This window comes from Pelodiscus sinensis, chromosome 8 (assembly GCF_049634645.1).
Source record: "Pelodiscus sinensis isolate JC-2024 chromosome 8, ASM4963464v1, whole genome shotgun sequence".
Lineage (NCBI taxonomy): Eukaryota > Metazoa > Chordata > Testudines > Trionychidae > Pelodiscus > Pelodiscus sinensis.
The window spans coordinates 29,663,836-29,689,819 of record NC_134718.1 but is presented as its reverse complement, the minus strand read 5'-3'; the positions used below and the strand labels follow the sequence as shown (position 1 = coordinate 29,689,819).

The 25,984-nt window shown below is 44.4% G+C and overlaps 2 protein-coding genes across 4 annotated transcripts in view; one reads left to right on the top strand and one right to left on the bottom strand.

Moving 5' to 3' along the window:
* AIFM2 (AIF family member 2) lies at positions 1 to 21,411 on the top strand. Of its 2 annotated transcripts, none has more exons than XM_006121502.4 (9): positions 1 to 164; positions 3,134 to 3,328; positions 5,468 to 5,583; positions 9,249 to 9,368; positions 12,368 to 12,460; positions 12,876 to 12,984; positions 16,522 to 16,674; positions 19,420 to 19,620; positions 20,976 to 21,411. In XM_006121502.4, exons 2-9 carry the CDS (start codon positions 3,154 to 3,156, stop codon positions 21,128 to 21,130), a joined length of 1,122 nt encoding a protein of 373 aa, XP_006121564.1. In that variant the 5' UTR covers positions 1 to 164; positions 3,134 to 3,153; the 3' UTR covers positions 21,131 to 21,411. The 2 variants fall into 2 exon arrangements, with proteins under 2 accessions (XP_006121564.1, XP_006121565.1); XM_006121503.4 differs by having other exon boundaries at positions 62 to 199.
* A 1,638-nt stretch (positions 21,412 to 23,049) lies between these two features.
* MACROH2A2 (macroH2A.2 histone) overlaps positions 23,050 to 25,984 on the bottom strand; it is a 45,627-nt gene continuing 42,692 nt past the window's right edge. For both annotated transcript variants that reach the window (XM_075934945.1, XM_075934946.1), the window contains exon 9: positions 23,050 to 23,728. In XM_075934945.1, the coding sequence (XP_075791060.1) occupies positions 23,563 to 23,728 (166 nt within the window). In that variant the 3' untranslated portion in view covers positions 23,050 to 23,562. The remainder of the gene's footprint in view (positions 23,729 to 25,984) is intronic.

Genomic DNA, 25,984 nt, shown 5'->3' with positions numbered 1-25,984 from the left:
GCTGTTCCTGCTTTCTCCTCGGCTGCGCTGCTAGCAGAGCCGATAGGCGGGGCTAGTGTTCCCCGTCGCCCTCCCGTGCAGCTAGGCTCCGCCGCGGAGCTCTGGGGGCCCACCCGGTGTCCGGCAGGCGCGGCGCGGCGCGGCTCGCAGGAAAAGCGGGGAAGGCAAGTCCGCGTGGTGCTGCGACCCCGGGCGCTGCGTTCGTGAGCTCGGGGCCCATTGACCGCCGTGTTCGTCGAGCAGCGGGTTACACAACTCTGGGGAAGCGAGAGGCGACTGACTCGTGGGGTTTCCATAGCAGGCTGGGGAGGGGAGTCCAGAAAAGGGCGGAGACCCCCCGAGGTGGGAGATATCGGTGCAGTCAACACACGAGTCCAGTGTTTGCTTTAGAAACATTGGAGCCCTCCCAAGGCAGATTTTTTTGAGGACAAGGCGGGGCCCGATCCCCCCCCTCTGCCTCTTCCCAGGGTGCAAAGTGATGACTTTTGGAGGAAGAGTCATTCAGTATCTCAGCAGCGATTCCCGTGATTCCCGTGCCCTCCAGAATGCGGAACCTTTTGGCGTTGCTGTTTCCATCGGCATGTTCCTTGCGGCACTCCTGGCAGCTGTCTGGGAGGCAGGAGAGCCTGTTTATTACTTGCCTGCTTCCAACTGTTCTGAAACTAGACTTTAGACCAGTAGTTCCCAAACTTTGGGGCATCACGCCCCCTTTTTGATTTTTGAGAAACCCTCATGCCCGCCCCCCTCCCAGAAAACCTTGTTGAGATAAATAAATTAATAAATAAAACCCTGACTGGGCCAAAAAACAGTCACAGCCCCTTTAATTCCCGGGGGTGGGGGTGGGGTGTGTGTGTGTGTGTGTGTGTTAAAGGTGCAGGTACTCCAGGTGCATGTTCTGGCGGACACCCATGCTAAGAAAAACAGAAAAGATCTGACATTTCACATGGTATTTTCTAACTTTTTTTTATTGGATGGACTGGGCTCTTTTTTGGGGGGAGAGTTTGGGGGGCCTGGGTAACCTTGCACCCCCTCCCAAAAATCTCTTTATGCCCCCCCCAATTTGGGAACCTATGCTTTAGAGTTTAGACCATACCTATTCTGGCTTCTATTTTACTCCTTATTAGTGTTTGTTTTTAGAAGACCACATTTGAACGGAGACTGCACAACCTGGAGCAGAAATCTGCTACTGTTAAAACATTTAAAAAAAACACAAACCTGATTCTTCTTAGGGGTTGATTTCCTTGTTCCCTTGCTGTGTCTCATGATGCAAAATAACTGCTCACTTACCATGACGCATGACCAGTAACTGGGGTGTGGAAATGGGTAAACATAAATAGCATGAGCACCCGCATTATGTGGCTCATTGTCTTTTTTGAAAGGAACTCTGCTGGTCTCACCATGGCAGGAGGGTCAGTGTGATCAGCTGGTTAGTTTTTAATTAGCTCTAGAAATGCTCTAGTTTCAGGATGTTTAAACAGACTACTGGAATCCCTCGTGGTACTAACATGCTACCAAGGCTATTCTTGTCCCTGGAAAAGGACATTTAATTCTATGGCACTATTTTTGGGGGTTCAGATCACTTCTCTTCTGTCTTGCTTTGAGGTTGGGCTCTTTTTTTTTATTTTGGGGAATTTTGGTTTGCTACATTGCTTTCCTCCCCCTCAGATATTGGCGTGACATGGGATGTGAAGGGAGGAAGGAATAGGCTATTTCAGCCTCCCCCTTCCCTCCTTGTGACTCACTGAAACATGAAGGCTACATCTGCACTGCAGGCTTCTTACACAAGAACTGTTTTACACAAGAATTCTTGTGCAAATGGTCTTCCACAAGAGTGTGTCCCCACTGCCATGTGCTTTTGCGGAAGAGATGTGCTTTTGCGCAAAAGCGTCCATGGCAATGTGGACACACTCTTGCGCAAGGAATCTCTGATGGCCATTTTAGCCATAGGGCTTTCTTGCGCAATAAATTCATGTTGCCCGCCTACACTGCCTTCTTGTGGAAGAGCTCTTGCGCAAAGGGGCTTATTCCTCATGGGGAGAGGAATAACTCTTCCGGAAGAAGCCCTGTTTTCCGATGCTGTACTGTAAATGTACTTGTGTAAGAATGTGCATGCAGTGTAGGTGTAGCCTAAGAGAAGGGGGACTGTTACTATGCAGAACATATGAAGCAACATCAGAGGAGGCCTTGTGGTGACTATTGGCCACTTCTACTGCCTCTGCTGCCTTCTCTTACCGGCTGAGACTCCCACAGAGAGCTGAGGCAGTGCAGAGAGCTCACTGTTCTACACCATGGCCCCTGTCTGGAGGCAATCTTGTTCTCTAAACTCTGGGGATGTAAAATCCCATTTTAAGTGGTTAACTGGTTAAACATATTGTTTAACCTGTTAACTGATTAAAGGGACAATGGCTGGGAGGTGTCGGGCTGGAGCAGCCTCCCCCCCAGTTATAGACCATGCTTGCGGTGCATCCGGGCTGTGCTGCTATTGACAGGGGCTGCTCTGGGTGGACTGGAGTGTCCCCTGCTTGTGGAAGGCCCTGTGAGGCTGGAGCAGGCCCCTGGCTGCAGTGGGCGGAGAGCTGCTTTCACCACCACCAGTTAACTAGAACTGGTAAGGTTGAGGCATGCCTGTTAACTGGTTAACCATTCACATCCCTACTAAACTCGGGCTGCTTTGAAAAACCCAGAGCAGGACAGTTGGCAAGTATGCTAAGGACTGCAGGATCTCTCCCCATTGTGGTGTTAAGCGCCTACATAGAGGTTTATGCCTATTGTATAGTGCTGCCAGCACCTTATGTAATGCTGTACACTACGTGTACTGTGCTAAACATGTAAGAGTTGCTGCCCTGAGTGAAGGCAAGTAGCAATGCCATAAAGAACTAACCCAGTGACTGGCATATGGTCATTACAGCTGGTCTACAAGCTCTTGGCATTACTAAATCTCTAAATCTTACCATTTATGCAGGCCCCAAGCCTACAAAGACTTGGCTTTTGGTACATGATTTGTCACCATAACTACAATGGGACTATTAAGTCTTTGCAGAATCAAGTCCTTACTTTCCACAGATAAGGGGTTCCTGTTACAACCTTTTTGTTTAGTCTTTTTTTTTTTAAACCTTTTTTTTTTCCCCTGAAGAAGGAGCACTGCTATCTAAGATGGGATCCAAGCTCTCAGTGGATGACTCGGTGTGCGTTGTGATCGTTGGAGGAGGTTTTGGGGGAATCGCAGCTGCCAGACAACTGAAGTCCTGGGGAATTCCATTTGTTCTTGTGGATATGAGAGATGCATTCCATCATAATGTGGGTGCTCTTCGGGCCTCTGTAGAGAGCGGTAAGTTATTTGCTTTTTCTAAAGTTTGTGGACCATTTCTGGTCCCTTGTGATCTATTGACTCCATTGGAAGATATGGAGGTCATTTCTGAAAGATGAACTGCACAAGTTTAAAAAAAACTCTTGTAAAATTCCAAAATAGAAAAATGTCTCTAGTTGCGGTTAAACCAAACTGTTTCTGTATTCTGATAAAATTTGAGGTCACTACTGATTTCTGAGAAACCTGAGCTGCAGACTTCTGATTCATGGGCACAGTGACAGCACAAATGCACTTGTTCCTACTAATGGTTATCTGCAAAAGCAAATTTGTAAAGTTATGCCAGCTGTAAGTTTCCCAAGGCATGGGGAACACCGTGCCAGGTATTTGTGAAGATTTAATGATCACTCTATCATGAACAAGAATTTGAAACATGACTGGTACTCTGAATTGATATCTTTATCCTCTCTGATTCTTCAAATATTACTCCAACAGTGGGGGCATGAGCCTTGCAGCTAAGATTCCTCAGGAGGCTCTGAAATATCTCCAGTGATGGAGATCTCACAACCTCCCTAAGCAATTTATTCTAGTGTTTAACCACCCTGACAGGAAGTTTTTCCTAATGTCCAACCTAAACCTCCCTTGCTGTAATTTAAGCCCATTGCTTCTTGTCCTATCATCAGAGGCTATGGAGAACAATTCTTCTCCCTCCTCCTTGTAACTTGACTTGACTTCTTTAGATACTTGACTTGTGTAGCTTTTTGTATAATGTATATGCGCATGAATGCTTGGGGCTCCTGTAGCTAAGTCATTTGAATCCCCTGCTGAAGTTATGCTGCAATAGTGTAAAATATGACCTGTAACTTACTGCCTTTCTTCTCAATAGCGATCAGCTAGCTTAAAAAAAACCCTGCCTTCCTTTCAGCCTGCCTCTGTGTTCCATTACATATGCTGTTCCTGAACTTTATGTAAAAAGTCATAAAAGAAATGCTGTCAAATAGCATGAGACCAAATTTAGATGTACATTAAAATCTAACCAACATCTAATATCTTTAATACATTACTCTGCTGCTGAGACAATTTAAGGGAAAATAGCTCCTCTTGTGGCCCATGGGCCTGCAAGGAATAGCATGGTGATTCTCCAACTCTTTCTTTCTAAACCACACGGGAGGGAGGGGTAGGAGGAGGAGAGAGAGAGAGGGACAGACTGACAGACTGACTGTCTTTTCAGGGACCTACCTCCTCTTCAGCTGTCTGTTTCATCCTGTGATTTGCTAGACAGGGCTCTACTAGAAGTCCATGGACCATAACCTAAAAATTGCTGACAAATCCTTAAAGTCAAGATGACTTTGCCTTTTTGGCTTGAGTTATGGTTTTCTTATGAAACACTTCTCCCTTCTTACTTGATTCCAAATGAGATTTCTGGCTTGTCTACAGGAGGACGTCAAATTAATTTGGATTAATTTTCCTTGAAGTGGATCATCATTAAACTTATGTGCAAGCATGTCATTGAGGCCAGGTCTATTCTATAAATCTACATTAATTATAAAATGGATGAAAAACCCACACACCTGAGCATCATAGTTATACCCACCAAACCTCCCGTATAGATGGCACTCTTATCGATGGGAGAGATTCTCCTGTGAACATAACTACCATCTCTCAAAGAGGAGGATTAGCTGTGCCGATGGGAGAAGCTAGCTGAACTGCACTGCTTAATGAAAACAAGCCCTCTGAATTAAAGTGGCCTTAATTTCTTTCAATTTAATTTTCCTTCAAAGTGAATTAAACTAAATTAAAGCTCCTTTAATAATAGCATCCACACAGGGATTTATTTCCACTTCAAATTCACACTTTTCTTAATTTGATTATTTTTCCTGAATGCCCCTGTTTAGAGACACCATTAATTGTATACCTTCTGCTTTTAGTTCTTTTCAACTGAAGCAAAAACTTTCTGGATCTTACTGTGTGGCAGAGACTAGGTGTCAAGACACTAGTGCTGTGGGACAGGTCTCTATTCTGTGTGTTTAAAAAAAACCAGATTCTCAAAGGAGAGCTAGTTGAATAAGATGTCTGGAAACAGCAGAAAATAGACTTTCTAGTCCTCCAACGTTTTTTTTTCTTAGTCAGTATGTAAGTGTCATTAACCTCCCCTCATTGCAGGATTTGCCAAGAAAACCTTCATCTCTTACTCTGTGACCTTTGAGGGGAGCTTCCGACAAGCCAAGGTGGTTGGAATAGACCCACTGAGGCAGAAAGTCTTGCTGAATGATGATGAAGTGAGTGCACTGGGGACAAAGTTAACTAAATGACTTCTGATGAATAATTTTACTCTACAAATACAAGAGCGAGGGGTTGATTTCTTCTCACTGTCCTGTTCAGATATCCTCTGTTTCTTTACATGGTTTCTTTCTTTGGACTGACCACAAACTATTAGCTGAAGAATTTGAGGTAGTCCAAGTGGTGGTGACTATTTGTGATTGATCATGTGGTAGTTATCTGTTGTCTAATTGGATAAGGAACTCAGAATCTGGTGGGTGTAAAACAACTGTCTGGGCTCTGAATCTTGCAGTGGTAGCAAATAAGAAGGATGAAGAAATTTTAGAGTATTAGATTTTTTTTATTTCTGGACCATACAGAGCTTGCCTCAGGCATGGTTCCTGGAAAAAGTACAGTACTGCAGTTGCTTTCCAGCTTATTTGTGTCCATAGTAGTTTATGCACCTTCCATACAAGAACACATGTTGATTTAAAACAAAACCAACATGCAACTCTCATTTAACATTAAAAACAGTAAGGCATTGATTCAAACCGAGCCAGTGATCCATTGTAATAAGAGTAAAAGCAAAACTACAATTTTGATTAATGCTTACAGTTGTGCGCACTTTGGCTAGGTCTACACTTGGGGACGAAGTTGAACTAACATACACAACTACGGCTACATGTAGGGCAGGGTGGCCAACCCACTTAACAAAGAGAGCTGAAACAATAGTGGGAAAAATGTGAAGAACCGCAACAGAATTGTCAAGCAAAAACAAAAAAGGAGGCTGCCCCTTTAAGAAACAAGCTTAGGCTTTTTGGCCATATCAGTCTCCTATCGACGGCCGCCATCTTGGGTACCATTTTGAATAGCTGCCCTGGTGAGCACAGAGGAGCTGGGGGCTGTTCAGGGGGCGGGGGGAGGAGCAGACACAGGGGCGGCTTCGTGAGCGCTGCACTTTTCGGGGAGAAGAGCCACATGCGGCTCATGAGCCACGGGTTGGCCACACCTGATGTAAGGGGGTTGACAGGAGAAACTCTCCTGTTGATTTTTCCCTTACTCCTTGCGACCTGGTGGAGTATTGAAGTCAACAGGAGCACCGTCAGCCATCAATTTAGTGAGTCCTCGATTCACTAGATTGACCCTCTGGAGATCAGTCTCTGCAGCATGAATCTCCCTGTAAATGGAGATAAAGCCAATGTCCTAGCAAATGGATTAACATACAGATGGCCACATTTTAGCACAATGCTGTGCAAGCTTAACTGAAATCTGTCACAATGTACAGCACCATCTGAGCACGTGATTATGTACAGAGGGTTCAGCTGGGGATGTAATCGAGTAGTTAGGGTTGCCAGATGGTTTAACAAAAAAATACCGAACACTCCTTCTCCCACCTCTCCCCCCTCCCCAAAAAAAACCACATCGGGAAAAAATTCTGTCCGGGCAGAGGGAAAAAAAGAGGGGGAGACAAAAGTTGTTAAGCAAAAGTTGCACCACTCCATCCAGTTTAGGACTACGTGCTAACCACCAATGCACCCATGTTTCCCTCTGAGCCAGGCCCCCCAGTCTCCCCATCCTAATGCACTCACCCCTGCCTCAGATCCAGGTCCCCCTAGTGTCCCCCCCCCCCCATCTCAGTGCAAGCTGAGGCAGGCATCGCCAATGTCGGGAGCCCCCACTCCAATCAAATCGTCCCCCTCCCCTCCTGCAGAGCCAGACATGGAAGAACAATCTGACTTTTAAAGTGGCTGCTCCTGCTGCCCGGCCCGGCTGCCTCAGTTTGCAGTGTATAGAGGAAGGCATCACGTGGCCAGTTCCCAGTCTCTGCTGGTCACATGGGCCAGAGCAGCGTGCGCTCCGCTCCCATCCCAGCCTGGTGCCCCCCCACTCAGTGTGGTGCCCGGCAAGTGCTCCCTCCTGCCCCCCTTCATTTGCTGCGCTCCTAACTCCCCCGCCCCTGCCAGATGTGGCAGGGGAAAATTGTCCCTGCTCAGACTTCCATCCCAGAGAAATAGGAAATACTGGACATTGCACATGTCCGGTGTTTTTTAACCAGACGGAGCCCACAATTACCAGCCTGTCTGGGTGAAAACTGGACACCTGGCAACCCTACAATGATCGACTTGTGGAGTACTTGACTACTTGCTTCTCCCTCCACCCTTGCTGTGTCTGTATGAGAGGCGGCAGGAGTAAACTGGAGTGAGCTTAAAAGCTGATTTCCCCCAGCACCGTCTCCGTGGTGCTGCCTGCCCCCCACACTGCCGCTATCAGAGGCAGCGGGAGAGGGTGCAGATAGGGGAGGCTGTTATGAAGTCTCTCCTACAGAGGCAGGGGGGGAAACAGCCTCTGCCCGCGGTGCTGTCTTTACCACTCAGCAGGCACCCAGAAATGAGGCTCCCCGGGGCATAGAGGCTGCAGGGCATGCCCGTGGGGTGCAGGGGAGCACCACCAAAGCTAGAGCTTTGCAATGCCTGACCATGTCCCTCTCTTACTGGTGCCATGTGGTGCTGCTGCCTTGGTCTCTGGCCACTGTGCTCGCCTTTCCCACACGCTCCCCCCTGAGGCACATTCTAGACATTGCAGCCAGAGACCTGGGCAGTGGTGTGTAGCACAGGCAGGAAGGGGACATGGTTGGGCAGATGGACACTAAGCCAGGGTCAGGAGTCCCAGCCTGTGGGACTTTATTTTTTTTTCCAGTAAGCGCTTCAGCTCTAGAGCACCTGTGTAGTTGGTGCCTACGCATGCCCAGATGGTCAAGCCACAAGCTCTGTGAGTCTCTGTGCAAATAACTCACTTGCTGTGCAAAGTGACCATAAAAATAAAAAGGACAGGGCATGCCCCATGCAAACTCACTTCGAAGCTCAAGCCCATGAGTACAGAAGAACCTGGAATATTTACCCAGCTTCAATTGTCGTGTCTCCCAGGGAGATCTCTGAGTTCTTCGTTCCCAAAACACACCTTGTGCCAGCTTCCTACTTGCGAAGTGACTGGGCATAGGGTTGAACTGGGCATAGGGAAGCAGAGCACAGCAATTCGGCACTAAGGCAGGACTGAATGCTGCACACACGTCCAATCAGGCTCTCAGACAAGCTGTTCTCCTCTTTATTGCTGGTAAGAAATGTAAAATAAACAGTCCAGAGGTCTCAATCCCAGGATCAATGTATGGACAGTACCAGTGTGAGCTTCTCAGGACTGTCCTGCCGATGCTTTTTAACCCAGTTAATAACAGAATGCTTGGATCAGAGATGGGACTAGCAAAATGGATATGTTTTATCGAAGGTGAAGGACTGCCTGGAGAATGTAGCTGTGTTTCCACCATTTCCATTCAATCTCTAGACTCTGTAGAGATGGCCAGTAAGAACACCAGCTCTGATCATAACTTATCATGTGCCTATTTGTCTGTTGCAACATGGACTAAAGCCATGGCACCCATTTTGTATAGTGCTCGCACCTAGAAAAGAGGCTGTGATAGTCCATCAGACTCACCCAGTCCCCATTAATATCTTCTGATTGGCGATTATGTGAATCATTTAGTTCAGCCAAAGATGTCTGTTTCCGAGCTCAGTTGCTTAGTTCCAGGAGGAAGGGAGGTGTTGAAGCACCAGCTGGAAGGCAACTCCAAAGTTTGATGTCTTTTACCTTGGCCTTCTCAAGTGATGTCTGATCGCACTGTCTCCCCTTATAGGAGCTCTTCTACTCTCACCTCATTCTTGCTACAGGCAGTGATGGGCCTTTTCCTGGGAAGTTGAACCAGATCATTGACATGGAAGCTGCCATTCGAACTTATGAAGACCTGGTCCAGGAGGTGAGATTGAAGGCTACCAGGGGAAAAAGTGGTGGGTGACTTTCTCCTTTTGAGAAAGATGTAAGAAATTATAATTATGGTGAGAGCTCATATCAGTATCCAAATGAGGGAGGATGAAACTAACAAGAGTGCTGGCAACATCCAGATTAGGAGTTGAGAGGTGAGTGGGGTTTTATAACGCAGTGGTGCTTGGATCAGAGACGGGGCTAGCAAAATGGGTACATTTTACTGAAATTGGATTGAATTTTTTCCTTTAAAAATGAAATTTGAATAATTTTAGACCTTATTATATTTTGCACTGATCTCAAAACTTTTAAACATGTTGCAAGGGACTTCACCTTGAACCAACCTATAGTAAGAACTAGGAAGTATTTCATCTTCTAACCATTTGAGTTTGATCCCTTATGCTTGTGTTCAAACCTATCTCCTTGTAATTAAACCGGTTTTATTCTTTAAATAAATTTAATCCAGTGTTGTCTAATCTGAACTGTCTGGGTAACTCCATTTATGATAGCAAACTGTTGTGTATTGGTCAATTTGGGAGGCAACAGATCTAGTATGTGGGCTGTTCAGGAGAGCAATGGACAGAGCAGAGTATACATTTTGGGGGGAAATCCAGGACTGGAATTGTGTCGAGGCCACTCTGCAAGTGGGAATCAATAAGGGTGGAATCTAGTGAGTGACTGGTAGGCTTCAGCTATACACAGATAGTCAGAGTCTTACCTGCAGGCTAGAAAGCTGTTTGTGAGCAGCTCAGGTGGGAGCTATGGCAGCAGAGCAGGTTTGTAGAGAAAGGGTGGTGACACAACCCCTCACAGGTCTGGAGTGTCAAGGGGATCTCTTTAAAAAGGGAGAAGGAGCAGAGTGTGCAAGCAGGAAGAGCAACAGGAGGGAGGGGTGGGGAGAGGATAGAATTCTTCAGAGTGCAGCCTTTAGGATTTGATTTCAAACACCTGGAAACTGTGGGCTGGGGAGGAAGGAGAAAGCCCCATGGCTGTGGATTGTAGACACACCCTATCTGGGAATATTTTCATGAAATTCTTGTAGCTCTGAGTAAAAAGGAATATGTGCCAAAGGCAGAACTGCAGTATGGCTGCAAGGCCTGATTGTCAGAATGAGATACTATGAACAAATACTCTTCAGAAGACAGTGACTTTGTTCAGACATGTCTAGAGTCTGGATCAACTGGTTAGTAAACTTCATTTTTGCCCCATTCTTATGGGCTGCCCACCATGACTTACTGTGCTAGTAAACACGTTTGATGGCCATAAGATTGTCTTTTGAGTGGACTACTTATGATTTTCAAAATATTTGCTTTCAAAATATAATTGGTATGCTCACTTTTTGTGGGAGTATATCAATTTCACTGCTGCTGTTACTGCTGGACTTCTGAAATGATCTCTCATTGCACAGTATAATTCTATATCCAAGTTTAACTCCACCTGTTTAAAGATTTAGTAGGCATTTTTAACTTAAACATTTCAACTCAAGCTGTTTCATGTTGCTAGAGCTAAGGGTTTAAAGAGACAGAAAATCCTCATTTAAGTTTAGAATAAATCATTTAAACAGTGGGTCAAACAATTGCAGTAGGAGAGATCTCAGTCTTAGGGTATGTCTACACTACCCTGCTAGTTCGAACTAGCGGGGTAATGTATGCATACCGAACTTGCTAATGAAGCCCGGGATTTGAATTTCCCGGACTTCATTAGCATAAAGCCGGCGCCGCCATTTTTAAAAGCCGGCTAGTGCGAACCCCGTGCCGCGCGGCTACACGCAGCACGGGCTAGATAATTCGAACTACGTAGCCATTCCGAACTATCTGTACGCCTCGTTCCACGGTATGCATACATTACCCCGCTAGTTCGAACTAGCGGGGTAGTGTAGACATACCCCTAGTGACTGACTTTACCATTTTGTTTCAGGGCCTAGTTTAGACATAAGAGGTTCCATCATCTGCTAGTCTCACCAGCAGTGCTGCAACTAAATACACAATCTCTTTCCTATACCAGAGTCTTTCGTCATCCAGTAAACTAGCAGTTCTCAAAGTGTGGTCCACAACCATCTCGCAGGCGGGCTGCGGGCCTGGGGCTCACCCCCGCCACAAATAGAGTAGACATTGCTAGAAGACTGTGGGATATAGAGCAGTGGTTCTCAAACTTTTTGGCCCACATACGGATGTTAGCAACTAGTCAACTATCTGATAAACAAATGCTTAAGGGATAGTGGAGAAGCAGCTTGACTAGTCACTTCCCTCCCCCTCTCCCCACCTTGCTGCCTCTATCAGAGAGAGGCAGCAAGGTGTAGGCGGGGAGCAGGAGCCAGTGCTGGGGAGAACCGGCTTTAAGCTGGTTCCCCCAGCACCATCTCCAGGATGGGGGCAGGGCAGGGGAAGCAGAGGCACAGCAGGGAAACAGCACGAGCGGGGACTGCTTCAGTCCCTGCTCACGCTGTTCCCACTGCAGACACTTCTGCTTTTGAAATGTACAAGAGCCCTCGCCCCATGCTTTCTGTGGCGCCCCCTCAGAGGCAGCAAGGGATGGGGGAACAGGAGCTGGTGCTGGAGGGAGCAGGCTTAAAAGCCAGTTCCCTCCAGCACCATCTCCAGGGTGCCATCTGCCCCCCTCACCCCTGCTGTCTCTATCAGAAGCAGTGGGGCAGGAGCAGGGAGATTGGGACACTGCCCTCCCCCAGACAGTGGCTGTTACTACTAAGCAGCCTCTGTTCATGGCAGCCGGGGCTGGCCACGGACAGGGGGCTGCTACCTGAGTAGGCCCTGACCGCAGCCAGCTCTGGCTGCTGTGAACAGGCTGGTCCAACACCTCTTGTTCCAGAGACTGTGTGAACTCAACTATAGTAAGAAGGGTTTCCTACAAATCAGGAAGGTGCACAACTGGTGGTGCCAGAATGAATCTTCAGTCTGAGTACCTCACTCTAGGTTACTTTATGTCTGAAACAATGCAACTGGAGATCTGATTTTGTTGGCTTCTTGACTTTTCAAGCTCCAGAAATCTCCACGTATTGTGATAGTAGGCGGTGGTGCTGCTGGTGTTGAAATGGCTGCGGAGATCAAAACAGAATACCCAGCGAAAGAGGTATGAGAAACAACATACAATAATTTAATGTTCCACACACTGCTTCCTTCATCTGGTGATTTTGATTTGTTCTTCCATATTGCCTCCTGCTAGACCAGTTTGGATTATGGTAACTATGAACTTCCTCACAACCTGACTTTCCTTGCAGCCAGCGTTCTTGCACTGTCTCCTGGGAATAGAATAGCTTAGTCTCTTTTCAGTGATCTCCCCCCCCCAGCTGTCCATCCTACTCTGCCTTTGTAGCCAAGAAGTGCATGCTGAAAGCCAGCAGTCTACCTAAGGCTTGTCTGTTGATTTCTTTGCCTGCTTACTGGGACAGCAGTCAGACACACTCCTGTTTAAAAAGTATTTGTTTCTAGCTGACTCAGGTTTATTGTTTTTTCCCAGTTAGCTGTCATTTCGCATTTGTTCACAGGTGACTCTCATTCACTCCAAAACCGCATTGGCTGATGTGGAGCTCCTACCAAGCGTCCGGCAGGAGGTGAAGGAGATTCTTCTCAGGAAACAAGTGCATCTCTTGTTAAGTAGGTTCTTAATCAAGTTCATGCAGTATTTCCCAAACTCAGATTGAGGTATCTAAAAATCCGCAAAGCTTCTTGCCCCACTCCTCCATCTACCCCTCTGCCATGTACGTTGGCCAAACCGGATAGTCTCTATGCCAAAGGATAAATGGACACAAATCAGACATTAGAAATAGCAACACACACAAACCTGTACAGGAATATTTTAAACTGCCTGGTCACTTAATTATGAATGTAAAAGTAGCTGTTCTTCTACAAATGAATTTTACTAACCAGTTACAGAGAGAGTCTGTAGAACTGGAATTCATCTACAGATTTGACACTTTTACCCTGGGTTTGAACAAAGGCATTAAATGGTTGGAGCATTACAAAATCCATTTATCCTGCCTTTAACATCTGCATTTCCATATCAAAAGATATGTATGGAATACATCCAGCCCACTTAATTAGCTTCATTAGCATGGGTCCTACAATTGATCTGTTGTTTTATATATAATTGGTTTGTTATATCCACTCCAGTTTATCCGATGAAGTTTTTCCCATGAAAGCTCGTGATTATATATTTTGGTTAGTCTCTAAGGTGCCACAGGACTAGAAGGAACCTTTATCTCTGATTATTTTTGGCAAGAAAGACAGAACAAGGTTCCCTTCAATACCTGTTCACCCAGATCTGCTAGTGGCTGGTAAGTTAAGATCCATGCATTGCTCCTGTAATGGGGTACAATACCCATTCCTTTTGATAGCTTTCCTGGAGCTGCATTAAGTAAACCAGCATAAAATGCCTTTCTAGAGCAGGAGTGGGCCCATGACAACTGGAAGGAGCAATTATAGGAGAGCCTCTGCAGGCCTGAAATGGAGCATGGCCAGAGCAGATACGTCTTCAAAGAATTTAGTTGACACGCTTAAGACTCTACTGCAGGCATGTCAAACTGGCGTTTGGATGGCTGCATGCAGCCCGATCGAAATTTTTTGCGGCCCGCTAGAACATTTTTATAAAAGAATGAAGTGTGGCCCACTGGCCACTCAGAGCACATGGCCGAATGCCTGCTCACGGCCGGCCGGGCTGCTCTGTGCCGCAGCAATTGCTCATGGCCGGCCGGGCACTCTGCGCTGGACTCTCCAGCAGGTGCTCACAGCTGGCCGCTCTGCTCGCACCGCCCCAGCGCCTCAGGTGGCAACGTCAGCTCTGGGACCCAGGTATTAGGTTGGGGGTGCTGGGAGAGCCTGGCTCTGTGGAAAGGGGGAGGCATTAGGTGGAGGGAGAGCTGGGGGTGCTTGGCTCTGGGGGGAGGCCTTTAGATTGGGGTGGCCTGGTTCTGGGGGAGGGAGGAGGCATTAGGTTGGGGGGGGGCTGGCTCTGGGGGAGTGGAGGAGGAAAGGGTTAGAACGAGAATATGGGAGTTTCTGGCTCTGGGGGAGAGAGAGGAGTTATTTTGTTAATATTTTGTTTTTTATTTATTCATTCTAAAATAAAATCACAAAATGTATATTAATTTTATATAAATAAATGTCAATTTTTTGCAATTGCATGAATAATTATATCTTTATGCAAAATCTCAAACTTACAAAGTATCTGAAATTTTCACAGAAGCCTGTTCTATTTGATTAGCCACTGTCTATACTTGTCTTTATTTCAACAAAACCAGTTATGTATCATATACAAAATTTAAAAGTACCTTAAATTTATATATAAATTAAAAATATGTAAAATTAATTTAAAAATTATTCAATATGAGCAAATAACAATTTTACACATCAAGTTATTGTAATATTATAAAATATATCTAAAACATAATCTATAATAATAATAAACTACGACTTTCCAACGCAGTACATTTTCTTTGGTGGCCCTAGGATTGCCAGGTGTCTGGTATTGGTGCCTTTTGCCTGGCACCTAAAATGCTTTTTTTGCTTGACAAACGATCTGGGAACCCTAGGTGGCCCTGAAAGCTATCAGTTTTCGTTTGTGTGGCTCTCAGTAGGCTTCGAGTTTGACATGCCTGCACTAGAGTGTCAACAAAACAGAATGAAGATTTTGTTTTTAACAGTGATAAAACAATGCTTCCTCCCCTCCCCCCCCTCCAGTTTTATTTTCTGAAATTACATGAATGATTTTAGTTGAAGCTTTGGGAAGGGGGAAAAATCCGTTTGATGGAGGCATGGAAAATTCCAGCCTAAACAGTTTGTCAAAACTGTATATAAGCAGTTGAAAAGAGGGTCTTAAAAATGTGTCAAGCTATCAACATAATCGTATATAGCGGTCAACATTTTTCAAACTTTAGCTTCTAAATTTAGGTTCTAAAATTCACATTTCAAAACCAAAGTGACTTTTTAAAGGTGCTTGAGCACTGGCAGCTTTCATTGACTTCAATGCAAAGGAAAGGCATTCAGCATCACCCAAGAGGTACTCCGCATGTGACAGGGTCAAGCCTTTCTGCATAATGGAAAAATGACGGCATTATCTGCAGAGACAAGAGATGTGGATGGACATTGGATGTGAAGGTACTTCACAGAAGATAAAAGGAAAAGTAGGAATTCAGTATGAAAAATGTGATAAGCTCCAGGAAAGGAAAAAATGGAGGAAACATTCTCTGAAATGGAACTTTGGGAGATATTTTGGTATATCTTGCATAGAACAGATATTGTAATTGGTGTTCTACCTATACAATCTTTATAAAAGTATTTTTATTTAAAATGACCCGCTTTGCACTCCTTAGGGTTTGGTGTCCAAGGAAGTAGCTCATGCTGCTACTCAACCAGGGATTCTCAAGCAGGGGTATATCAACTCATCTAGATATTTGCCTAGTTTTACAGTAGGATACATAAAAGCAGGGCCGGACTGAGGCATGGGTGAGCTGGGCAGCTGCCCGGGGTGCCAACCAATGGGGGGCGCCTGATGGCAGCTATAAGGGGTGCGCGGTGTCCCTTACAGCTGCCATCAGGTGCCGCGCGCCCGGCTCCCGCAGCGCTGGCAACCAGCGCCCTTCCCCCCACAGCCGCGGGGCCCTGCATGGCCCGGCGCGTGTACCAGCAGCGGTGGCCAGGCCAGGCCAGGCTAGGCAGCGCATGCACCATGCACCTTGGGGGCGGGCCCGTGCCCCGGGGGCGGGCCAGTGCATATGCTGTGTGCCCGGGGGCAGCGCCACACGCCTGGGCCCGGGACGCCAAAAGGGCTTGGGCTGGCCCTGCATAAAAGCACTTGCTAAGTCAATAAAAACAAAAATTCATACAATGACTTGCTTATGCTGTTTTATATACTATACACTGAAAGGTAAGTACAATATTTATAAATCAATCAATTGAATACTTTTATATGGTATAAATGAGAAAGTAAGCAATTTTTCAGTAATACTCTGCTGCAAAATGTTTGTATTTTTAGGTCTGATTTTGTAGTTTTTAAGAAACTTGGGCCATGCATGACAAATCAGACTCCTGAAAGGGGTGTAGTAGTCTGGAAAGTATGAAAGTCACGGGGACAAAGAGCAGCAGGGATGCTGCTGCACTAGTGATCAGAAAAGACCTCTGTGCTTCTTGTGACAGGTGAGAGAGTCCAGAACATGCATACGCTGACTTTAAACCAGTTCCAAGAGAATATGGCAGTGAAGACAGACAAGGGCAGGGAGGTTGCTGCTGACATGGTGATTCTCTGCACTGGAATCAAGATCAATTCATCAGCATACAGTAGTGCATTTGGTAAGTTAAAATCCCGGCACAGTGGGGCTAAGATTGTTCAGCACAGGTTATAAAATGTTTTAAACGTAAATATCAAAAAAGATATTTCGGCCTTGGAAAGGGTTCAGAAAAGGGCAACTAAAATGATTAGGGGTTTGGAACGGGTCCCCTATGAGGAGAGGTTAAAGCGACTGGGACTTTTCAGTTTAGAAAAGAGGAGACTGAGGGGGGATATGATAGAGGTCTATAAAATCATGAATGGTGTGGAGAGGGCCGATAAAGAAAAGTTATTTATTAGTTCCCTAAATAGAAGAACTAGGGGACACCAAATGAAATTAATGGGTAGCAGGTTTAAAACACTAATAAAAGTTCTTCTTCACACAGCGTGTAGTCAGCCTGTGGAACTCCTTGCCAGAGGAGGCTGTGAAGGCTAGGACTATAACAGAGTTTAAAGAGAAGCTAGATAATTTCATGGAGGTTAGGTCCATAAAAGGCTATTAGCCAGGGGATAAAATGGTGTCCTTGGCCTTTGTTTGTCAGAGGCTGGAGAGAGATGGCAGGAGACAAATCGCTTGATCATTGTCTTCGGTCCACCCTCTCTGGGGCACCAGGTGCTGGCCACTGTTGGCAGACAGGATACTGGGCTAGATGATCCTTTGGTCTGACCCAGTATGGCCGTTCTTATGTTCTAACTTTATCCCAGTTCAGTATTTTAGAGATTGTATGCAAGTAGTATTGATATACCAAGTAAAATAGTTAGAGCACATTTAATTAATCTCTCTGGTTAAAGCTTACACTTCAAAAAAGAAAGTGACCCTTTGGAAGTTTGTTCAAGAGGGTGTACACCTAGTGGTTTGCACAGGTTGAACCTCTCTTATCTGGGACTCTGGTCTGGCAACATCTGTGATCCAGTAGGACCACAGATGTTGCTGGACCAGAGAGCTGTGGGGGCAGCCTGGAAGCCATGCTGGGAGGCTGGGAGTGAAGCTGGAGCCTGGTGTGGAGCTGGTGGCCTGGTATTGGAGCCCAGCTGGGACCAGAGCCAGGCTGAGGAGCAGAGCTGGAAACGGAGCCAGAGCTGGAGCCTGGCAGGGGCAGCGGCTGAGAGCAGAGCTGGAACTTGGCTGGGGGGACTTGGAGCAGAGCCACAGCTGGAGCCTGGCCAGATTGGGGGGAGGAGGGAAGCCAGGAGCAGGGAGGCTGGAGGGTCTGGGACCCAGCCAGGGGCCTAGCTGGGAGCAGAGCCAAAGTCTGATGGATGAATGTGCTGATAATACTGTGCTGCAGAAACATGGTGGTTGGAGGTGACGGGGGGGGGGGGGGGGGGGGATTAGGAAGGAACTTTAGTAGCTGGTGCACTTAGCAGTAGGCCTGTAACACTTGTAGAACTCTCCACTTGAGTAAAGTGCCTGAGTGCAGATCATTAGCTATTAGTGAAGTCAGTGGACTTATGAGACTTTATGCCATTTCAGAATCTGCGCCCTGGTGATCAGCTAATCCTACTTGGTGAATTATTTAAAAACCTATGCAACAGAATAATTCTAAGGGTATTATGTTTCAATTAAAGTATTTTACATTTTAAAATGAAAAGCCAGTTGTCATATACTAAATATTACTTGTCTGCCTTCCATGTTTTCAAGGGGAAGACCTAAAATGAGAGAATTAGTGCAGTGCATGTGTGATTATACATTTTCTTACATGTGTGATTTTTAACAAGCATGCAGTTCAAATTTTGCATGCCCTCAATCCATTGTTCCTTTAGATAGCAATAGAAATGTTTATATTGTACCAGTTACAATTTCTGGCAGAACTTAATTACGGTATTTGAATATGCAACAGGGATTGAGGGGAGCAACTGCTGCCTATTCAAGGAAGATCTATAGTCTGGCTCCAACTGTGTTTCAGTTGTGTATCTGGAGAATTATGTATCCTGTGTGGCTAAAATAGAAACTAGTATGCTGTACACATACAATGAACAACTTTCAAAAGAAATTCCTTCAAGCATCTGAAAGGCACTTATCTTCACAGGATGAACCCCATTCTTTATCTACTGCTTTAAAAGGGTAATTGAGTCATTCAGGAGGAGAAAAGTTCAAAGGTTTTATTTAAAGTTTCCCCTAAGCTTACCATTTAGTTGAGAAATTTCAATAAAAAAATTCAGTGCAAAGTATAACTCATCACCCAGAACTATATAGGTGCCTGAAAATAGGAGCAGGGATGAGAATAGGTTAGCATTAATGTGCTATAATGCAGATCTGAAATTCTGAGAGTCTCACTAGAATGACTAGATACCATTTGACAAAGCTAGGAGTGGTAATTATTCTTCAACAATCAAATCTATTCAGGCCACCCTTTCATTCTAGCCCTGAAAGTCAATTTAGAGAACCTAGCTGAAAACAAAAGTCAGCATTTTCATGTCAGGTTTTTGACTTGTGTAAGTTGTCATAGCTCCACTGACTTCAACTGAGCTGTGCCTCTTTACACTAGGCTGAAGACTTGGTTCCAGGCTTTTCCTGGTTTGCATACGTTGTTGGCTCTCCGGTGATAGTACCAGCTGAAGCATCAAATAGGATTTATTATGCATCACATAGGAGTGACTTATAAGGCAAGTGTCATTCTCTTGCAGTGGCAAACATAAGTTACACAACTACTCTATCAATAGCTATATCATTAACTATTTAGTAGTGATTCACCTGAGTACTCTGTGTCACTGGATATGCATTGTTGTTCAGAGGTGATGCACTTTTTTTGTTTTTTTTTAAACAGGGGAGAAGCTGGCGAGTAATGGTGCTTTAAAAGTCAACCAGTACCTACAGGTGGAAGGGTATGATAACATCTATGCTATCGGCGATTGTGCTGATGTGAAGGAACCAAAGATGGCATACCATGCTGGGCTCCATGCCAATATTGTGGTGACAAACATCATTAACAGTCTGACACAGAAACCGCTTAAAACCTACCAGCCAGGTAAAACTGTGCATAACAAGTCTTAACTGAGGAGATCCTTTCTTCATCTCTATATGATTTCTTACAAAGTAATTCTATAACTTGTACAGAACTGTATTTAGAGATGAAAGAATTTGGATTTGAATATTATTTCACTGACAAAATAAGCACACTATTTGATTATTCAGTACTTAGAAATATTCTTCCCCTTTGCTTCTGACTGATTTATTGTTGCATTGGTGGGAGGACATGGTGGTTACAGTTTATAAAGGAAGCCATTATTTTAATGATTTGTTTATCAAACTGATATTAAATTATTGGAACAACAAAATATCATGACTTAAAACTCTTATGACCTGAGCCTGCAAAATCATGAATAGTCTTTTATCATGCATTTCTTGTGTGAATGTTTACCAGTGCCTAATTTTTCCTCTGATTTTATGTAACTCTAAATCAGGAATAATTCCATTGAATTTATTGGTGTAACTCCATGTAAAAGATACGAATCAGTCATCTATAAATGGAAACATCTGTTGCCTGAAGGATAACTGGTTTTAAAGAGAGGGCGATAACAAGCTTATCTTGTTTCACCTTCCACGCTTTTTCCAAATTATAAGGTTAAAGGATATAACACTGCAAAATCATCATCAGTCAGTCCTGTGTATTCTGTGGTTCCTTGACATTGGCCAAATTTTCCCTCTGTTGGCAAACTGTGTTCCAGAATCTCAGCTTTCATAATAATAAAAATAGCATCTACCCCCTATGGTTGTGGAAAGATGTTAAAAATGTGAATTGAGTGCAGCTGATGCCCATCTAAGCCTGCAAGGAGCATTTGAATATGATTTGTGAATTGATCAATTTAGTTCAGGGAGTGGTTCCACAGCTGTGGAATTAAGCATTTGTCCAAGATACTACAGCCTTGTACCAAACATTTTGTTTCTTCTCCTGGCCCTGAAGGACCTGTTTGGAAGTCCTTCTTCCCTGTATGAGGTAGAAATAATGTTTTCTTTGTTATGTAGAATTAGTCTATGTGCGATCTGGGAACAGAAGTGGCTAGATTAAACAGCTAGACTACCCAGAGAACAGAACTGAAGTGGTTGAGGTCCCTGGAGATGAAAAAATGAACTGCTGAAATTGATAAGCTTCCCACTTCCTTGGCATACACGGGGGAAGAGATTCTAAGACCGGCTGCCTAGAAAACACTATGACTGAATCCCATAGTCCTGGGCATTCTAGAGTATCAGACAAAAAATCTCTTGTATTTCTTACCATGTAACTTGGTCCCATTATACTGTGAAGTACATGGGTGCTGATCATCATGCTGTTTAATTTTATTTGCAACTTTTTTGACTGCTGTCTATATTTCTCATTTCTAGGGTCACTAACTTTCCTGTTGTCAATGGGCCGGAATGATGGGGTTGGCCAAATTAGTGGATGCTATGTGGGACATCTCCTGGTGACTATTGCCAAGAGTCGGGACCTTTTTGTTTCTAAGAGCTGGAAGACTATGGGACAGACTATGCCCTGCTAGATAGAAAGAACAGTGATGAAGTGGCAAGGGAACAGCTGTTATCAACTGGCATTAACAAAGCTGGAAAATGACACAAGCTACACGGCTATTTGACTGATACCAATACTGCACCAAATCATGTATCATAAATGCCAAAGCACACTCTTTTTGAAGTAGATCAACACAAACTGTATTTCTTGTTGAAACTTTAACACTCAGTTCATGTGCTACGATGTATCAGAGGAATTCAATTTAAATAGATTTAAAATTAAGTAGCAGAACATGCTGTTTTTAAAAGTCCATTCACTTTTGTCCGTCAGCCCTCTTTTTGGAATGAAATGTGACACTTTATCTCTGCAAGTTCATTTGCTATTTTTCCTTAGTTTGGTTCACACCAACACCAAATCCTATCTCTTCACAACATAGATCTGCTTTTGCAGAATGTATAGCCCAAGGGAAGGCCTTGGATTGCCTAAGTCTTCAAGACAATAATACTCTGAGTCTGGCCTTGAGACACATTCAGAACACAGGGCTGCTATGTTGAAGCGGTGCATAGGCTTGCACCCTATTACCGGTACCTGGCAGAACTCCACACAGGGTCTAATTTAGTGGTCTCTAACCTTTTAATCACAGGATCACTTTTTTAATTTAAGTGCAATGTAAGATTTACCTTAAACCCAAATACCCTGGCCTGGTTTCTTCCTCCCCCTTCTCTGAGGCCTCATCCTGCTCACTCCTTCCTCCCCAAATCTCATTCACTTTCACCAGGCTGGGGTATGGGATTGGGGTGCAGGCTCTGGTCTTGGGCCAAAGGGTTCAGAATGTGGGAGGGGACACCCTGAAGGTGGGGAGGGTTCTGGAGTGGAGTAGGGGGGATTGGGCATTTTGCTTGGCGAGTGCAAAGTTGGGGGCTTGAGTCCTTTCCTCCACCCACCCTGGGAGCAGCTGGACAGCCACCACAGGTTGCCCCAGGGATGAAGCTGGCTCCTGCATTAGGAAAGCAAGATAAGGGACCTGCTGAAGACAGGGAGGGGGTGGGTTCTGGAATGGAGTAGGGGATAGATAGGGCATCAGTGGCTGGAGCACAGGGAGATGGACTGGAGTCCCCACCAGCCCTACCCCCACCCATTAAGGCAGTGCCCTGGCAGCCAACACCAGTTGTCCTAAGGATGGAGCTGGCTCCTGCATTAGGAAAGCAAGATAAGGGATGTCCCAAAGGTAGGGAGGTGGGCTGGGTTCTGGAGTGGCCTAGGGGATAGGGCATCAGCATCTGGAACACAGGGTGGTAGACTAGAATCCTCCCGGCCCTCACTCCACCCCCCCCCCCCTCCCAGGCAGCAACCCAACAGCCAATACAGACTGTTCCAGGGATGGAGCTGGCTCCCACATCTGTAAAACAGGATAAGGGAACAGGTGGAGGGGGATCTCCAGTGTACTTGGGGATAGGGCATCAACTGCTGGAGCACAGGGTGATGAGCTCAACCCATCTCCATCCACCCAGGCAGCAGCTGAACAGCCAACAAAGGCTGCCCCAGGGTTGGACTTGACTCCTGCATTAGGAAAGCAGGATAAGGGGCAGGTAGGAAGGTGGGCTGGGTTCTGGAGTGGCTTAAGGGATAGGCCGTTTGCCTGGGGGAGCACAGTGGATGGAGGGGCAACTGAAGTGCCAGAAGTTGATAGCTTGCTTCCCAGCCAAACCAATCAGGATCATCTGTCACAGGCTCTAAGATCTATGGGTAGATCCTGATCTATTAGTTGGTGACCACTGGTCTAATTCAATGTCTCTTATATGGAAGTATTTTGTGGCCACAAATTTGGTACTATCTGTATGCCAAAGCTTCACATATCAAATATTTCCACCCCTCAGGGATAGTGCTGACTTTGATTTTATGGCAAAAGTGTCTGCAATAGGGTATGGTTGATAATAAGTACACTTGACACATTTTCTTTTTTTTTCTTATAAAACAAAAAACAAGATGAAATATTCTCAGTAATTACAGAAGTTATTATGGGATAAAACAAAATAGAAGGTCCAAGTACACCTTTAAAATTCTCTCTCCAACATGGAATGTAGACCCCCCAAAAAAGAATTTGCCATTCACCCTCAAAAAATAAAGGGGACAAAGAATTTGTGTGTAAAATTCAAAGCTACAAATCTAAAATGAGTCCTAAACTAAAAAAGCAAGACACATTTAAACAAACTTGAAGAGAGCTGGCAAATTAACTACTCAAGATTTCGTTAAGGTGATATAAAATGGTAGAGGGTGTGTATAGCAAGAATTAATCACAGACTAAACCCTCTCCTCCATAGCAAAGGTCTCCATTAACTCACAAAACATCAAACTACTAACATTCCCCCTCTTTGCCACATTTTAAAAATAAAACCCACCTCTAATTCTTTTAATGCTACTCAAATTTATGCTGAAAAAGAAAGTTTCATTTGGCTGCCATAGCTACTTGGTGTCTAGCTTGGCCATTTCTTGCACGTAGATTCCGATGCTCTCACTGTCAAAAAGCAGAAAGTAAATATTCTTCAAGGAGGAAGAACTAGTGTCATCAAAATGGGTAGAAATGGCTTTGAGAGTCACCTGGGCTGCAGTCTGTTTTGGGAAACAGTTTCTATGTAAAGAAGAAGAAAAGGAAAAGACGGAAGTTAGTCTCAAATTCAGTCATTATAATAGTGCATGGAAGCACTACTCATAACACTGAAAAGAACAAAAAAGAATAAAATGCATTTGCAAAATGAGTGTGTATATGTATGTGTGCATACACACACACACAAATACAAATCCTGAATTAATGCAATGCTAGTTGCAAGAATAAAACACACAAGAAATAAAACTCTAGGTTTTCATAGCAACATGAACTCAATAACACTGTATTATAATAACTTTTGCTGGTGAGTATAATGTTGCAAAATAGTTTTATAATTTGTTTTCACACATCTTTCTGAAATGTTCATTTTTAGGGTTGACTTTTTCCATCACTGGTCTAGGCCTACTTTTTTTTTTAAGCATAGAAGTTCAAAGAACTTTTCTCCCCTACTCAAAAGGAAGTGGAAAAAAATACTTTCTCACTATAAAAAAACAAACCGCAACATCACCGCTATCCTCTTAAAAAAAAAAAAAAAAAAAAAAAGCCAGTAAAAATCCCTAACATTCTTTTGAACAAAACTATAGGAAAAATGTTTGAAACTTGGTATGGCTAGAATTCTCAGGATTAGTTCCTTTGCTTTAGCAGGATGCATTCTCAAATTTAATAGTAAGTGAAAGTAAAAGTATTTATCTTATTTTTTTTTATTTGAGATGGTTTGTCCATATATATTCCACTCTTGGTGTGCATGTTCCCTATGCAGTTAGATTGGTATCTTGGCTAGCAGTGTCTGTGGGATCTGCACGTATGCCCTGCATATTCTTATGCTCCCATATGGAAGACAAAGGATGGTGTGGGCCTAACTGTCATTCAGTTCCTTCACCACTGCTGAATCCCAGTGCAATAAAAGACTCCAGAGCAGTGGAAAAGGTAGGTAGGTCAGGCAACATACATATGACTAATATATCTTGAACTCCAGTTACCTGTAAAGGTAAGAAACTTTTCTTCTTCAAATCCTTGTCATATATATTCTGTTCTTGTTCACTTCCAAGTAGTGATCCGATGTGTGGAGGTGGGTGCTCAGAGTCCACTTTAAATAAAGATTGAAGTACAGCTCTTCCAAAGGAAGAATCAGACCTCAATGCTTCCACTATGGAGTAATGCTTGGTAAAAGTATGTACTAAATCCTGTAGATGCCTTAAAGATGTCCAAAGTGAGACTATTTTGCATGGAAGCAGCAGATGGTGGCAGTGCCCACCATAGAACAGGCTCTTATGTACCTGGGGATCCTAAATTAGTTAATGCACCCTGAACCTGTACACTGGCCTGAAATCAGTTAACATTTTCATTCTGTCAGCTAACACGAAAGCAAAATGCTGAGGCAAACGTGTAAAGTGTGCGACCCAGAGGCTCCTTGATTAGAATGTGGTTTGGGAAAGAATACTAGTAGGCAGATCAATTTAATTCAAATGGAAGTCTGAAATGATACTGAATGAGAACTCAGGGACTTGTTTTCTCTTGGCAGCAGGTGTATGAACCCTAAAACAGTAGGGCTGTGTCCAGACTCAGGGTTTTTTTCAGGAAAAGTAGCCTTTTTCTGAAAAAACTTCCCCTGCGTCCAGACTCAAGCCGCGTTCTTTCGAAATTAAATCGAAAGAACGCGGCTTTTCTTTCGATGGCGGTAAACCTCATTTCACGAGGAAGAACGCCTTCTTTCGAAAGTTCCTCTTTCGAAAGAAGGCGTTCTTCAATGTAAATAGGGCTTCTTCGAAAGAGAGCATCCAGACTCACTGGATGCTTTCTTTCGAAAAAGCAAGCCGCTTTTTCGAAAGTTCAACGTGCAGTCTAGATGCTCTCTTTCGAAAGAGGCTTGCAGTCTAGACATAGCCTAAGTGTGATTTGGGAATCTTTCCATGTGTGGAGCATGTCAGCAGTCCTAAAGCTAAGAAGGTTCAAGCTCTCAAAAAGAAGACCCTCCCCAGTTGTCTGTCAAAACCCTGAGCCCAGGGTGCCATCCCATAATTTCTAGTGATTCTGTGGATTGCAAAGATGAGTTAGAAGCACCTCTAAGGATGCTCTATATATTGTTTCCTTTTGTAATTAAAGATTTAAATTTCTCTCTCTGCTTTCCTGACGTAGTTTATTGGTAAAATCCAAAAATTGGTTTTAGTTCAAAAAACAACCACCAACAATGCTTGATAATGCAAAAGTCTGAACTGTAAGATGGTAGAGAATCACTCATGACCAAATACATCAAGGGATTTTGGGTCCTTTTCACTTGGA

Bases quoted from the DNA above. Each gene is read 5' to 3' on its own strand.
- AIFM2 (XM_006121502.4), top strand. From the start codon at position 3,154: ATGGGATCCAAGCTCTCAGTGGATGACTCGGTGTGCGTTGTGATCGTT. The intron at 3,329-5,467 runs GTAAGTTATTTG...CCCTCATTGCAG, and splicing joins TCGGGCCTCTGTAGAGAGCG to GATTTGCCAAGAAAACCTTC. The intron at 19,621-20,975 runs GTAAAACTGTGC...TCTCATTTCTAG, and splicing joins GCTTAAAACCTACCAGCCAG to GGTCACTAACTTTCCTGTTG.